The following is a 15,263-nucleotide window of genomic DNA, read 5'->3' as shown; positions in this document are numbered from 1 at the left end:
TATTAGAGAGTTACATGGGTTACACAGGTCTTTTTCTGCAGGACTTCTCAGAGCCTTTAATGTGCCAAAACGCACTATGAATTACCAAGAGTGGGTGGGTAGGAATCAGATATAGGTTACATCACACACACATCACACACAACTAGGTTTTGCAGAACCCACTTCAGAAAACAATGTACCTAGGAGTTTTCCCATTTATTCACCAAGCACTACCGGACTCCATGCAGTCTCCTGGAACTCAGTCTGGGCTATGAGGTGAGGCTGATACTTTCCCTGCCTTCCACTGAGCTTGTATAGAAGCTCAGAAGGAAGAAAAGGGATGTGCTCGAATTTAAGCTGAACACACAGGGAGAAGCACAATGCTGCTGCTACAAACCAAATACTATGGGACCCCTCGGGAGAGATGAATTCTGGCTGAGGACTGCGGAACACTTCATGGAAGACTCAGCATTTCAGCCAGACCCTGAACTGTGAGTGGGGTCTAGACACATGGAGACGGGAGGAACGGATGGGGCACAGGAACCCAGGTCTAGGTGGTGGGAGGGGAAGTTGGGCGCTTGGGTAGGGGAACAGCGAGTAGGTCATTTCAGCTGAAGCATGATGTGAATGAAGCAGAAGAGTAAGACAAACAGCTGTAATGGATTGTGGGTCGATCACAGAGAGCCTTGAATGTCTAACCAAAAATGTTTGAATTCATCCTATAGGAGATGACGACCCACCAAACATTTCAGAGCAGAGCGGGTGCGGATGTCTGTAAACGAGATACTCCCTGAACCTCAGGTTCTCATCTGTAAAATGGGGCTAGTCCTCCCAACCTTATCCTATTGCAGGGTGTGAGGACCCGAGCACTTGGACATGGGGCAGTGCAGCTCTGAGCAAGTTTACTGCTCGGCAACAGGACAGCTGTTCCCAGTTCCTTTGGAAGAATATGTGTATCAGAAACACCTGACACATGATATTTCATCTCCATGTCAGGGCCAGACAGGAAATCTGAGATGGAAAATGAGTGCTTTGAAACAGAACATATTTTAAGTTCTCTTGTAGCAGTCAAATCAGATCTGTATTTGATTTCATTTCATTTTGTTTAGAATGAAATAGGGACTGCAAGGAAGGAACAGCTGCTGGAAACAAAGACGGGGAAAGAGTATAAACAGCAGATTGCCTGACATTGAGTACTAAGACAAGGGGTGTGTGTGAGACAGACAGAAACAGTGAGCATGTGTGAGTGTGTGTTCAAAACTGTGTGTGTGAGAGTGTGTTTCAGAGCGTATAGGCACATGGATGCAAGTATGTGGGTATGAGTGTGCATACATCTGTCTGTGTGTGAATGTGCGTCTCTATAAATATGGGCATGAGTTTGGGGTGAGTGACTCTATGTCTGTGCGTGCCTGTTGAAGGATGCAGAGGGGAGGAATTGGAAAGGGACAGAGAGAAAGGCACTCCAGTAAAACTGCTGACCCATTTACACTTCTCCCCTCACAGGATGTAAGAACAAAGCAAGCCGGAGACAGTGATCCCCAGGCGCTGCCAAGACTGCAAAACCTCCTCCCACGGGAACACTGAACCCTTACAGACAGAAATCTCTGCCAGCCCAGGAGTCTTACCGGGCCGAGCTGTCCCGGGAGCGCCGGAGCCATCTTGCCACCATTTGTTCTATTCTGTGTGCTTTCCGCGTCTGGAATAAGCTGGTCTCCAGCTCTTCCATTTACCTAAAAAGAAGAAGAGTTTTCTTAAGAAGCTAACCAAAATGCTTGGAAGAGGATTCTAACAGATCACCGTGATGCTTCCTATATTTGCCCATTTTAAGACATGCTGATCAAATAACCAGGGCTTTCTTTGTATCTGAAATTAATATACACAAGTGCTCAGTGTGCACAGAGTGAACAACTTTAGCAGCCCTCTGCCCTAAAGAGCCCACAGTCTTGTGATATACAGATTGGCTTTATTTCTTCAGTGGTTAAAGATAAGGATTGGGAAATATAAGTAAGGCTTCTCAAACTGTGACTATGACCCCCTGTCAGAGACACACTTTCTGTGTGATGCTGCCCTCCTACCTCAAATCTGTGTGCATTCCTGGACAGCATAACTTGGTTTTGACTGCATCAGGAACTACATGGAGATGGGAGCATTTTAATTACATTGTGCCCACTCATCTGAGTGCTGTTGTTTTTTTTTTTTTTGCGTAGCCTTTTATATCTAATTTTTGAATAGGTAATCCTGAATTCGTATAATTCAAACTCAAGATTTTAAAAAAGAAAAAGATATACAGTTACTGTATTGTGCACTTAAAAATTTGTTAAAAGGGTACGTCTCATGTTAAGTGTGTTCTTACCATAAAAATTAAAAAAGATATACAGTGAAAGGTCTCCCTTCTTCTCTTCCCTAACCCCATCCATTCAGTTCCCATCCTGATACATAATCACTGTTTTCCCACTTGAGATATCTGTCTTTCCAGAGTTTCTGTATGCCTGTATAAGCAAATACAAATATAGATTTTGTGTATCCTCTTCTTAACACAAAGGATAGTACACCACACACATTGTTCCACACCAAGCTTTCTTCATCAGTATCTTTTCACATTAATACAAAGAATGCCACCTCATTCCTTTTGACAGCCTCTGAGTATTACACTGTATGAATGTACTCTAATTTAAGAAGTAGTCTTCCCTTAATAGACAGTTGGGTTATTGCCAATCTCTCTATTGTAAGTAATATTGCAATGAGTTATGTTGTACAAGTATAATTTCTGTACATATGCAGTTATATATTTGGTTAAGTTTCCAGATATTGAATTGTGAGGTCAAAATTTACATGCATTTGTGCTTTGATAGATATTATCAGGTTACCAAGAAAACAGTATATATGCTTGAGATTAAAGTTTCCTAAAACAATATATAATTTTCTATTTTATTTCTTAAAATACTGTCTCAACTGATCAAGTTAATTTCACAATCCAATAAATAACCACACAAAATAATATATGACACTGGGAAATAACCATGGACGCAGAAAAAAAAATTTTTTTAATTACAAGAGATTATGTTGCTTAACAATACATAAATACCTTTGAAAAACTTAATAACATAGATGGTTTTTAAGGGAAATATAAATGATATAAGATGACCCTAGAAGAGACAGAATGTCTAAAAGACAATTACCATAGAAGAGAAAGTTGTTAAAGAGCTACACTCAGAAAAATTCCGGGCAAATAGGTTCAAAGGTGAACTCTCACAAATTTATAAGACATAGCTCACCCTTATGATTTTTATTTGTTTTACTTCAAATATTAAAACAAAAAGATATTCCATGCAAAGAGAGACCAAAAGAAAGCAGGAGTAGCAATACTCATATCAGATAAAATAGACTTTAAAACAAAGGCTGTGTGAAAAGAGACAAAGAAGGACACTACATAATGATCAAAGGATCAATCCAAGAAGAAGATATAACAATTATAAATATATATGCACCCAACATAGGAGCACCGCAATATGTAAAACAAATGCTAACAAGTATGAAAGGGGAAATTAATAACAACACAATAATAGTGGGAGACTTTAATACCCCACTCACACCTATGGATAGATCAACTAAACAGAAAATTAACAAGGAAACACAAACTTTAAATGATACAATAGACCAGTTAGACCTAATTGATATCTATAGGACATTTCACCCCAAAACAATGAATTTCACCTTTTTCTCAAGTGCACATGGAACCTTCTCCAGGATAGATCACATCCTGGGCCATAAATCTAGCCTTGGTAAATTCAAAAAAATTGAAATAATTCCAAGCATCTTTTCTGACCACAATGCAGTAAGATTAGATGTCAATTATAGGAGAAAAACTATTAAAAATTCCACCATATGGAGGCTGAACAACACGCTGCTGAATAACCAACAAACCACAGAAGAAATCAAAAAAGAAATCAAAATATGCATAGAAATGAAAGAAAGTGAAAACACAACAACCCAAAACCTATGGGACACTATAAAAGTAGTGCTAAGGGGAAGGTTCATAGCAATAATACAGGCTTACCTCAAGAAACAAGAAAAAAGTCAAATAAATAACCTAACTCTACAACTAAAGCAACTAGAAAAGGAAGAAATGAAGAACCCCAAGGTTAGTAGAAGGAAAGAAATCTTAAACATTTGGGCAGAAATAATTGCAAAAGAAACAAAAGAGACCATAGCAAAAATCAACAAAGCCAAAAGCTGGTTCTTTGAGAAGTTAAATAAAATTGACAAACCATTAGCTAGACTCATCAAGAAACAAAGGGAGAAAATCAAATCAACAGAATTAAAAATGAAAATGGAGAGATCACAACAGACAACACAGAAATACAAAGGATCATAAAAGACTACTATCAGCAACTATATGCCAATGAAATGGACAACTTGGAAGAAATGGACAAATTCTTAGAAAAGTACAACTTTCCAAAACTGAACCAGGGAGAAATGGACAATCTTAACAGACCCATCACAAGCACAGAAATTGAAACTGTAATCAGGAATCTTCCAGCAAACAAAAACCCAGGTCCAGATGCCTTCACAGCTGAATTCTACCAAAAATTTAGAGAAGAGCTAACACCTATCCTACTCAAACTCTTCCAGGAAATTGCAGAGGAAGGTAAACTTCCAAACTCATTCTATGAGGCCACCATCACCCTAATACCAAAACCTGACAAAGATGCCACAAAAAAAGAAAATTACAGGCCAATATCACTGATGAACATAGATGCAAAAATCCTTAACAAAATTCAAGCAAACAGAATCCAACAGCATATTAAAAAGATCATATATCATGACTAAGTGGGCTTTATCCCAGGGATGCAAGGATTCTTCAGTATCCTCAAATCAATCAATGTAATACACCACATTAACAAATTGAAAAATAAAAACCATATGATTATCTCAATAGATGCAGAGAAGGCCTTTGACAAAATTCAACATCCATTTATGATAAAAACCCTCCCAAAAGCAGGAATAGAAGGAACATATCTCAACATAATAAAAGCTATATATTACAAACCCACAGAAAACATTATCCTCAGTGGTGAAAAACTGAAAGCATTTCCCCTAAAGTCAGGAACAAGACAAGGGTGCTCACTCTCACCACTATTATTAAACATAGTTTTGGAAGTTTTGGCCACAACAATCAGAGCAGAAAAAGAAATAAAAGGAATCCAGACTGGAAACAGAGAAGTAAAACTCTCACTGTTTGCAAATGACATGATCCTCTACATAGAAAACCCTAAAGACTCCACCAGAAAATTACTAGAACTAATTAATGAATATAGTAAAGTTGCAGGATATAAAATCAACACACAGAAATCTCCTGCATTTCTATACACTAACAATGAGAAAACAGAAAGAGAAATTAAGGAAACAATTCCATTCACCACTGCAATGAAAAGAATAAAATACTTAGGAATATATCTACCTAAAGAAACAAAAGATCTATATATAGAAAACTATAAAACACTGGTGAAAGAAATCAAAGAGGACACAAATAGATGGAGCACTATACCATGTTCATGGATTGGAAGAATCAATATAGTGAAAATGAGTATGCTACCCAAAGCAATCTATAGATCCAATGCAATCCCTATCAAGCTAGCAACGGTATTTTTCACAGAACTAGAACAAATAATTTCACAATTTGTATGGAAATACAAAAAACCTCAAATAGCCAAAGCAATCTTGAGAAAGAAGAATGGAACTGGAGGAATCAACCTGCCTGACTTCAGGCACTACTGCAAAACCACAGTCATCAAGACAGTATGGTACTGGCACAAAGACAGAAATATTGATCAATGGAACAAAATAGGAAGCCCAGAGATAAATCCATACACCTATGGACACCTTATCTTCGACAAAGGAGGCAAGAATATACAATGGAGAAAAGACAATTTCTTTAACAAGTGGTGCTGGGAAAACTGGTCAATGACTTGTAAAAAAATGAAACTAGAACACTTTCTAACACCATACACAAAAATAAACTCAAAATGGATTAGAGATCTAAACATAAGGCCAGAAGCTATAAAACTCCTAGAGGAAAACATAGGCAAAACACTCTCCAACATAAATCACAGCAGGATCCTCTATGACCCACCTCCCAGAATACTGGAAATAAAAGCAAAAATAAACAAATGGGGCCTAATTAAAATTAAAAGCTTTTGCACAACAAAAGAAACTATAAGCAAGGTGAAAAGACAGCCTTCAGAATGGGAGAAAATAATAACAAATGAAGCAACTGACAAAGAATTAATCTCAAAAATATACAAGCAACTCCTGAAGCTCAACTTGAGAAAAATAAATGACCCAATCAAAAACTGGGCCAAAGAACTAGACATTTCTCCAAAGAAGACATACAGATGGCTAACAAACACATAAAAAAAAAAGCTCAACATCACTCATTATTAGAGAAATGCAAATCAAAACCACAATGAGATACCATTTCACACCAGTCAGAATGGCTGCTATCCAAAAGTCTACAAGCAATAAATGCTGGAGAGGGTGTGGAGAAAAGGGAACTCTCTTACACTGTTGATGGGAATGCAAACTAGTACAGCCACTATGGAGAACAGTGTGGAGATTCCTTAAAAAACTGGAAATAGAACTGCCATATGACCCAGCAATCCCACTGCTGGGCATACACACCAAGGAAACCAGAAGTGAAAGAGACACATGTACCCCAATGTTCATCGCAGCACTGTTTATAATAGCCAGGACACGGAAGCAGCCTAGATGTCCATCAGCAGATGAATGGATAAGAAAGCTGTGGTACATATACACAATGGAGTATTACTCAGCCATTAAAAAGAATACATTTGAATCAGTTCTAATGAGGTGTACGAAACTGGAGCCTATTATACAGAGTGAAGTAAGCCAGAAAGAAAAATACCAATACAGTATACTAACACATATATATGGAATTTAGAAAGATGATAACAGCAACCCTGTGTGTGAGACAGCAAAAGAGACACAGATGTATAGAACAGTTTTTCGGACTCTGTGGGAGAGGGCGAGGGTGGGATGGTTTGGGAGAATGGCATTGAAACATGTATATTATCATATGTGAAATGGACTGCTAGTCCAGGTTCAATGCATGATACAGGGTGCTCAGGGCTAGTGCACTGGGATAACCCAGAGGGATGGGATGGGAGGGAGGTGGGGGGCGGGTGGTTCAGGATGGGGAACACCTGTACACTCGTGGCAGATTCATGTCAATGTATGGCAAAACCAATACAATATTGTAAAGTAATTAGCCTCCAAAAATAAATAGGAAAAAAAAAAGGAGAAAAAAAAAATTCCAGGCAAATAGGTTCAAAGGTGAACTCTCACAAATTTCTAAGACATAGTTCACCCTTACGATCTTTATTTGTTTTACTTTAAATATAAACTTTAAGTTTTGGAATAATTTTAGATGAACACAAAGGCTGCAAAGATAATACAGAGAATTCCATTACACCCTTCATTCAGCTTTCCCTAATGTTAACATCTTACATAATCATTGTAACTTTGTCAACACTAAGCAATTAACATTGGTACACTAATATTAGCTAGGCTGCAGATTTTATTCAGATTTCATCAGCTTTTCCATTTATGCTTCTTTTCTGTTCTAGGATTCAATCTAGGATATCACATTGCTTTCAGCCAGCTTAGTTTATTTTCCCCAATGCTATTCCAGGTATTCTAGAGCATTAAAAAAAAAAAAAAAGAAAGCTTCCAAAATTTTTTAAACAGTCATTATAACATTGATACCAATTCTGATAAACATATTATGATAAGGCAGAAATACCATCTCCCTTACAATTATCAAAGTAAATAATATCCTAAATAAAATATTAGCACCTAGAATCTATCTGTAATCTACAGAATAATAACGGAATCTATACTAGGAGTGCACTAACCGTTTTCATATAAAAATGAAAGCCCGACACCCAAACTCATCACTTTGGAAACACGGAGACATTTTTCATCAAATGGCAGCCAAATACAAATTAATGGGTATAAAACATAGACTGCAACCAAAAATAAATTCCATTTGGATCAAGGGATGTGTCAGTCTAGCTTTTTTCCTATGGGGACAGCAGACCTGAATACTATCTTCAGTTCTACACAGCTCACTTTTTAAAATTATAAAAGTGAGAGATTTCTGGTTAAACATGGTGAATTGAAACAATGTCTTAATCTCTTCTCTTTTCTAAACCTTACAAATTACAGTAAAGGAAATAAACCCATAGAATAGAGAAGACCATAGATAAGCAATGTTGACAGTGTCTGGAAGATAAATTGTTTGGAGCAGATATAACTGAGCAGAGCAAAGGAAACAAAAACCAATGTGCTTGCAGAAAGAGACTCTGATGGAAAATGAGCCAATTTGCCATTTGATGGCTCAGGAATTAGAGGCAACAGGCATGGGAGAAAGCAGGGATGAATGATAGGGCTGAAAACATGAAACATGTCTGTATAATGCAGCAACTATATTCACAGGCCCCATCCTACTACCTGCCTAGACAACCATCCCTTCCCTAGCCTTCTGGGAGCAAAAGACTTGTTCTTTTGATGAGAATCAAACATGAGAGGCTGCAGATTTGTGGAGACCAGGCACAACACAGGATATAGGAATGAAATAGAAGGATTAAGAAAAATTCTTCTTACTAAATGACAAGAACTCCTTTGCCCAGTTCCCAGAATCCAGGCAGCTAGGAATTTACATCCAAAGTAAGAGACAAGAGATCTTTTTCTGGAGAACTAAAGAGCACCAGAGAAAAGACCTTTAGATAGTGATACTTCTGGTAACTTGCTGCCAGATCACCCTGGCTGGAAATCTGTCAGTGTCCTGTCAGTGGGGCCCATCCATCCATCATACAAAGCTTAAAATCATTTTGATTTTTTTCCCAAAACATCTCAGATCTCTTTTTATTCTCTGATAATCTCAATGCCCAGACCATACATACATATTGTCAATGACCTGCCCCATCCAACTGCTTTTAATGCTTCACTCTTACACATAAATAGATATTTGAGGAAACCTATACTATTTTAAAAAGATCAAAACAAATGGAACTCAAACAGAGACAATGCAGAAAACAAGAAAAAATGTTAATCTACAATTCAAATCCTCAAAAAGATAAGATGTTACATCTATGAAACAAAAAGAGAATTTTCTTTGAAAAAGAATAATCAGAGAACATAAACCTGGAAACTAAAAATAGCTGGAATAAAAATTCAATTAAAGTTGAGAAATATAGTCAATGAAATATAGAAAAACTAACCAAGAGCCAAAGACAGGGTAAAAAGAAAAAAATAGATATGTATGGTTAACAATCCAGGACATCCAAAATTCATCCCACATGAGTTCCGTACAGAGAGAGTAAAGGAAATGGAGATAAGGAAATAGTTAAATAAGCCAATAACATTTCCCTTAGAAGCTTGTTTCCAGTTTAAGAATGTTTACTAATTACCCAGCATAATTAATGAAAAAATACCCACATCAAGAAATAATATTGTAAAATTTCAGAAACTAGAAACAGAATATCTTCAAAGCTTTGGGAGAAAAAAAATGGATCACATACAAAAAACTGAGAATAAAAATGACATTGGACTTCACGGGAACAACAGAGGCCTGAAGACATTGAAGCCACGCCTTCAAATCTCTGAAAAAAAATAATTTTCAATCTCTAGGTGGAATTATACATTATAGATTCTATAGATTACAGAATTATACAATCAGTTCAGTTCAGTCACTCAGTCATATCCAACTCTTTGCGACCCCATGAACCGCAGCATGCCAGGCCTCCCTGTCCATCATCAACTCCCAGAGTCCACCCAAAGCCATGTCCATTGAGTCGGTGATGCCATCCAACCATCTCATCCTCTGTCATCCCCTTCTCCTCCTGCCCTCAATCTTTCCCAGCATCAGCATCTTTTCAAATCAGTCAACTCTTTGCTTCAGTATTGGAGTATCACCAACGTATTGGAGTATCACCAATGTATTGGAGTTTCAGCTTCAACATTAGTCCTTCCAATGAACACTCAGGACTGATCTCCTTTAGGATGGACTGGTTGGATCTCCTTGCAATCCAAGGGGCCCTCAAGAGTCTTCTCCAACACCACAGTTCAAAAGCATCAATTCTTCAATGCTCAGTTTTCTTTATATTCCAATTCTCACATCTATACATGACTACTGGAAAAACCATAGCCTTGACTAGACGGACCTTTGTTGACCAAGTAATATCTCTGCTTTTTAATATGCTGTCTAGGTTGGTCATAACTTTCCTGCCAAGGAGTAAGCATCTTTTAATTTCATGGCTGCAGTCACCATCTGCAGTGATTTTGGAGCCCCCCAAAATAAAGTCATCTACTGTTTCCACTGTTTCCCCATCTATTTCCCATGAAGTGATGGGACCGGATGCCATGATCTTAGTTTTCTGAATCTTGAGCTTTAAGCCAATGTTTCACTCTCCTCTTTCACTTTCATCAAGAGGCTCTTTAGTTTTTCTTCGCTTTCTGCCATCAGAGTGGTGTCATCTGCATATCTGAGGTTATTGATATTTCTCCCGGCAATCTTGATTCCAGCTTGTGCTTCCTCAAGCCCAGCATTTCTCATGATGTACTCTGCATATAAGTTAAATAAGCAGGGTGATAATATACAGACTTGATGTACTCATTTTCCTATTTGGAACCAGTCTGTTATTCCATGTCCAGTTCTAACAGTTGCTTCCTAACCTGCATGTAGGTTTCTCAAGAGGCAGGTCAGATGGTCTGGTATTCCCATCTCTTGAAGAACTTTCTGCAGTTTGTTGTTTCCACACAGTCAAAGGCTTTGGCATAGTCAATAAAGCAGAAAGAAATGTTTTTCTGGAACTCTCTTGCTTTTTTGATGAAATAGTGGATGTTGGCCATTTGATCTCTGGTTCCTCTGCCTTTTCTAAAACCAGCTTGAACATCAGGAAGTTCACGGTTCACATATTGCTGAAGCCTGGCTTGGAGAATTTTGAGCTTTACTTTACTAGTGTGTGAGATGAGTGCAATTGTGTGGTAGTTTGAGCATTCTTTGGCATTGCCTTTCTTTGGGATTGGAATGAACACTGACCTTTTCCAGTCCAGTGGCCACTGATGAGTTTTCCAAATTTGCTGGCATATTCAGTGCAGCACTTTCACAGCATCATCTTTTAGGATTTGAAATAGCTCAACTGGAATTCCATCTCCTCCACTAGCTTTATTCATACTGATGCTTTCTAAGGCCCACTTGACTTCACATTCCAGGATGTCTGGCTCTAGGTGAGTGATCACATCATCATGATTATCTGGGTCGTGAAGATCTTTTTTGTACAGTTCTTCTGTGTATTCTTGCCACCTCTTCTTAATATCTTCTGCTTCTGTTAGGTCCATACCATTTCCGTCCTTTATTGAGGCCATCTTTGCATGAAATGTTCCCTTCGTATCTCTAATTTTCTTGAAGAGATCTCTAGTCTTTCCCATTCTATTGTTGTTCTCTATTTCTTTGCATTGATTGCTGAGGAAGGCTTTCTTATCTCTCCTTGCTATTCTTTGCAACTCTGCATTTAAATGGGTATATCTTTCTTTTTCTCCTTTGCTTTTCACTTCTCTTCTTTTCACAGTTATTTGTAAGGCCTCCTTAGACAGCCATTTTGCTTTTTTGCCTTTATTTTTCTTGGGGAAGGTCTTGATCCCTGTCTCCTGTACAATGTCATGAACTTCCATTCATAGTTCATCAGGCACTCTGTCTATCAGATCTAGTCCCTTAAATCTATTTTTCACTTCCACTGTATAGTCATAAGGGATTTGATTTAGGTCATACCTGAATGGTCTAGTGGTTTTTCCCAGTTTCTTCAATTTAAGTCTGAGTTTGGCAATAAGGAGTTCATGCTGAGTCACAGTCAGCTCCTGGTCTTGTTTTTGTTGACTGTATAGAGCTTCTCCATCATTGGCTGCAAAGAATATAATCAAACTGATTTCAGTGTTGACCATCTGGTGATGTCCATGTGTAGAGTCTTCTCTTTTGTTGTTGGAAGAGGGTGTTCACTATGACCAGTGCGTTCTCTTGGCGAAACTCTATTAGCCTTTGCCCTGCTTCATTCTGTACTCCAAGGCCATATCTGCCTGTTACTCCAGGTGTTTATTGACTTCCTACTTTTGCATTCTAGTCCCCTATAGTGTAAAGGATATCTTTTTTGCGTGTTAGTTCTAAAATGTCTTATATGTCTTCATAGAACTGTTCAACTTCAGCTTCTTCAGCATTACTGGTTGGGGCATGGACTTGGATTACTGTGATATTGAATGGTTTGCCTTGGAAATGAACATAGATCATTCTGTCATTTTTGAGATTGCATCCAAGTACTGCATTTTGGACTCTTTTGTTGACTATGATGGCTACTCCATTTCTTCTAAGGGATTCCTGCCCACACTAGTAGATATAATGGTCATATGAGTTAAATTCACCCATTCTACCAATCAAATAGCAGAGACATTAAAAAATGTTCAGTTCAGTTCAGTTAACTCGCTCAGTTGTGTCTGACTTTTTGTGACCCCATGGACTGCAGCACATCAGATTTCCCTGTCCATCACCAACTCCCGGAGTTTACTCAAACTCATATCCAGCGAGTCAGTGATGCCATCCAATCATCTCACCCTCTGTCATCCCCTTCTCCTCCCACCTTCACTCTTTCCCAACATCAAGGTCTTTTCAAATGAGTCAGTTCTTTGCACCAGGTGGCCAAAGTATTGGAGTTTCAGCTTCAACATTAGTCCTTGCAATGAATACTCAGGACTGATCTCCTTTAGGATGGACTGGTTGGATCTCCTTGCAGTCCAGGGGACTCTCAAGAGTCTTCTCCAACACCACAGTTCAAAAGTATCAGTTCTTCGGTGCTCAGCTTTCTTTATAGTCCGACTCTCACATCCATACATGACCACTGGAAAAACCTCAAAAATGTTCAGGCCTATAAAAATTTACTTCTCATATACACTTTCTCGGGATGCTACTAGAGGATGTATTCCAGCAAAACAAGGAAGAAAAGAAGAAATGGGATCCAAGAAAATAGGGATGAAATACAGACAAGAAGCTAAGGGAGCACTCAGGATGACCATGAAAGGATGTACTACGGTAATGCCTGTCTATAAGACCTAGAGAGAAACCTATACAGACTGGTACATGAAGACACAGGTCTTAGGGAAAAGAAATAAGAGTGGATAGATTATCTAATGTGTTTCTGCACAAATCTCACTGAGATGCTGTTGGAAAGTGTGAAAAGTATTAGCAATAAGTACATGGAAAACTAAATAAATCAAAAACAGGAAATTATGAAATCAAAAAACGTCTAAGAAAGGGAACAAAATTAGAGCTCACTGCTTGGCTCAGTATTGAGTAATATTTACATTTCTATAATAATATAAACACTGAAAAATTACTTCTCAAAATTAGTGACATGATGATATTGGGAGGATATAGTAAAGGAAAGCTATGACAGTGGTAAAAGAGCTAAATTCTCATCTGCCATAATAATTAGATAATCTATAAAATTCATAAATTAGGGAAGTAATTTAAGCATACAGTCCATGGGGTTGCAAAGAGTGGGACACGACTGAGCAACTTCCCTTTCGCTTTTCACTTTCATGCACTGGAGAAGGAAATGGCAACCCACTCTAGTGTTCTTGCCTGGAGAATCCCAGGGACAGGGGAGCCTGGTGGGCTGCCGTCCCTGGGGTCGCACAGAGTCGGACACGACTGAAGCGACTTAGCAGTAGCAGCAGCATCCTATATATGGAAGAATAAAACAGGAAACAGAAGAGTAGAAAGAGGTTGCTTCTAAAATAAGAAATTAGAGGCTGAGGAGGAGTGGAGTGGAGATTGTTGTTTTCCATTATAAGCTGTTTTCCATTATAAAACATACTATTTTTAAAACTATTTACTTTTAATTATTTAATTTAAAAAGTATATATACTTATAATAAACACACAGAAAAATATAAAAACAAAATCTCCTGTAGTCCTAACTCCCAGAGTTATCACTTGTATATTTCCACTCTTTTTCTACATTTACACATGCTACATATTTTTATTAAAATGAGATATTATATATTTCCCACTTAATATTTCATGAACATCATTCCATATTAATATTTAAGCATTTAAATCATTTTAAATTGCTACACAGTATTATTTTCTTTGGTCATATCATAATCTATTCAGTAAATCTAACATCAGATATTTGCGCTATTTCCAATTTTTCCCTATTATAAAAGCTTTATAATGACTCTCCTTCTTCATAGTAAATGGCTACTTCCCAGGTATTTTCTAGGGATAATTCCTAGAAATAGAATTATTGGATTTAAGCATATGTTCATTTTTAAGAATTTGGATGTTTAACATCAAATTGCTTCCAAGAAGCTACCAATTTGCATACCAGACAGGACTGACCTTTGTAAATATTGAATACTTTAGAGAAACATTTGCTGACAAGATGGAAAATAGTGATTTAAATGCTTCTATTTTGAAAAATACACCAGATATAAGTAAACAAAATCCACATTCTCATATAATATTAGATACTATGCTTTAAATATTTGCTAACGGGATGGAAAGTAGCATCTAATTATTAATTTAAATATATTTCTTGAGAAATATAGAAAACAAAAGTAAATGTCACATATAATTCAATAACATTAAAAACTATATAAGTTGAGTATCTTTCTTCAAATATCCAATCCAGTTCCTAGAGATTATCACTGTTAACAATTTGGTGGGTATTCACTCTAACTTTCAGAGAAGGCAATGGCACCCCACTCCAGTAGTCTTGCCTGGAAAATCCCATGGGCGGAGGAGCCTGGAAGCCTGCATCCATGGGGTCGCTGAGGGTCGGACACGACTAAGCAACTTCACTTTCACTTTTCACTTTCATGCATTGGAGAAGGACATGGCAACCCACTCCAGTGTTCTTGCCTGGAGAATCCCAGGGACGGGGGAGCCTGGTGGGCTGCCGTCTATGGGGTCGCACAGAGTCGGACACGACTGAAGTGACTTAGCAGCAGCAGCACTCTAACTTTGCCCTAAACTTACAGAGACCTATGTTACATATATTAAAATATATAGGCCACAAAAATAGAATCATGTTATACTCAGTGTTTGCATCTTGCATTTTTTAATAGGTGAATACATTGTAGATATATTTCCAGATTAGAATACATTATAGTTTTGATTTGAAGTTACCTGATTACTTGTATATTTGAACATTT

General features: G+C 37.7%; 1 protein-coding gene across 1 annotated transcript in view; it reads right to left on the bottom strand.

Annotated features, from left to right (window-relative positions):
- The window catches only part of FRMPD1 (FERM and PDZ domain containing 1), a 158,201-nt gene that overhangs the window by 43,904 nt on the left and 99,034 nt on the right, over nucleotides 1–15,263 (bottom strand). Inside the window, exon 2 of the mRNA XM_018052189.1 lies at nucleotides 1,605–1,709. Coding sequence (XP_017907678.1) covers nucleotides 1,605–1,705 — 101 coding nt within the window. The 5' untranslated portion in view covers nucleotides 1,706–1,709. The remainder of the gene's footprint in view (nucleotides 1–1,604; nucleotides 1,710–15,263) is intronic.

The sequence above is a fragment of the Capra hircus genome, chromosome 8, assembly GCF_001704415.2.
Source record: "Capra hircus breed San Clemente chromosome 8, ASM170441v1, whole genome shotgun sequence".
In the NCBI taxonomy this organism is placed as follows: Eukaryota; Metazoa; Chordata; class Mammalia; order Artiodactyla; family Bovidae; genus Capra; species Capra hircus.
The sequence above is the reverse complement of the archived record's forward strand: the minus strand, read 5'-3'. Positions and strand labels throughout refer to the sequence as shown.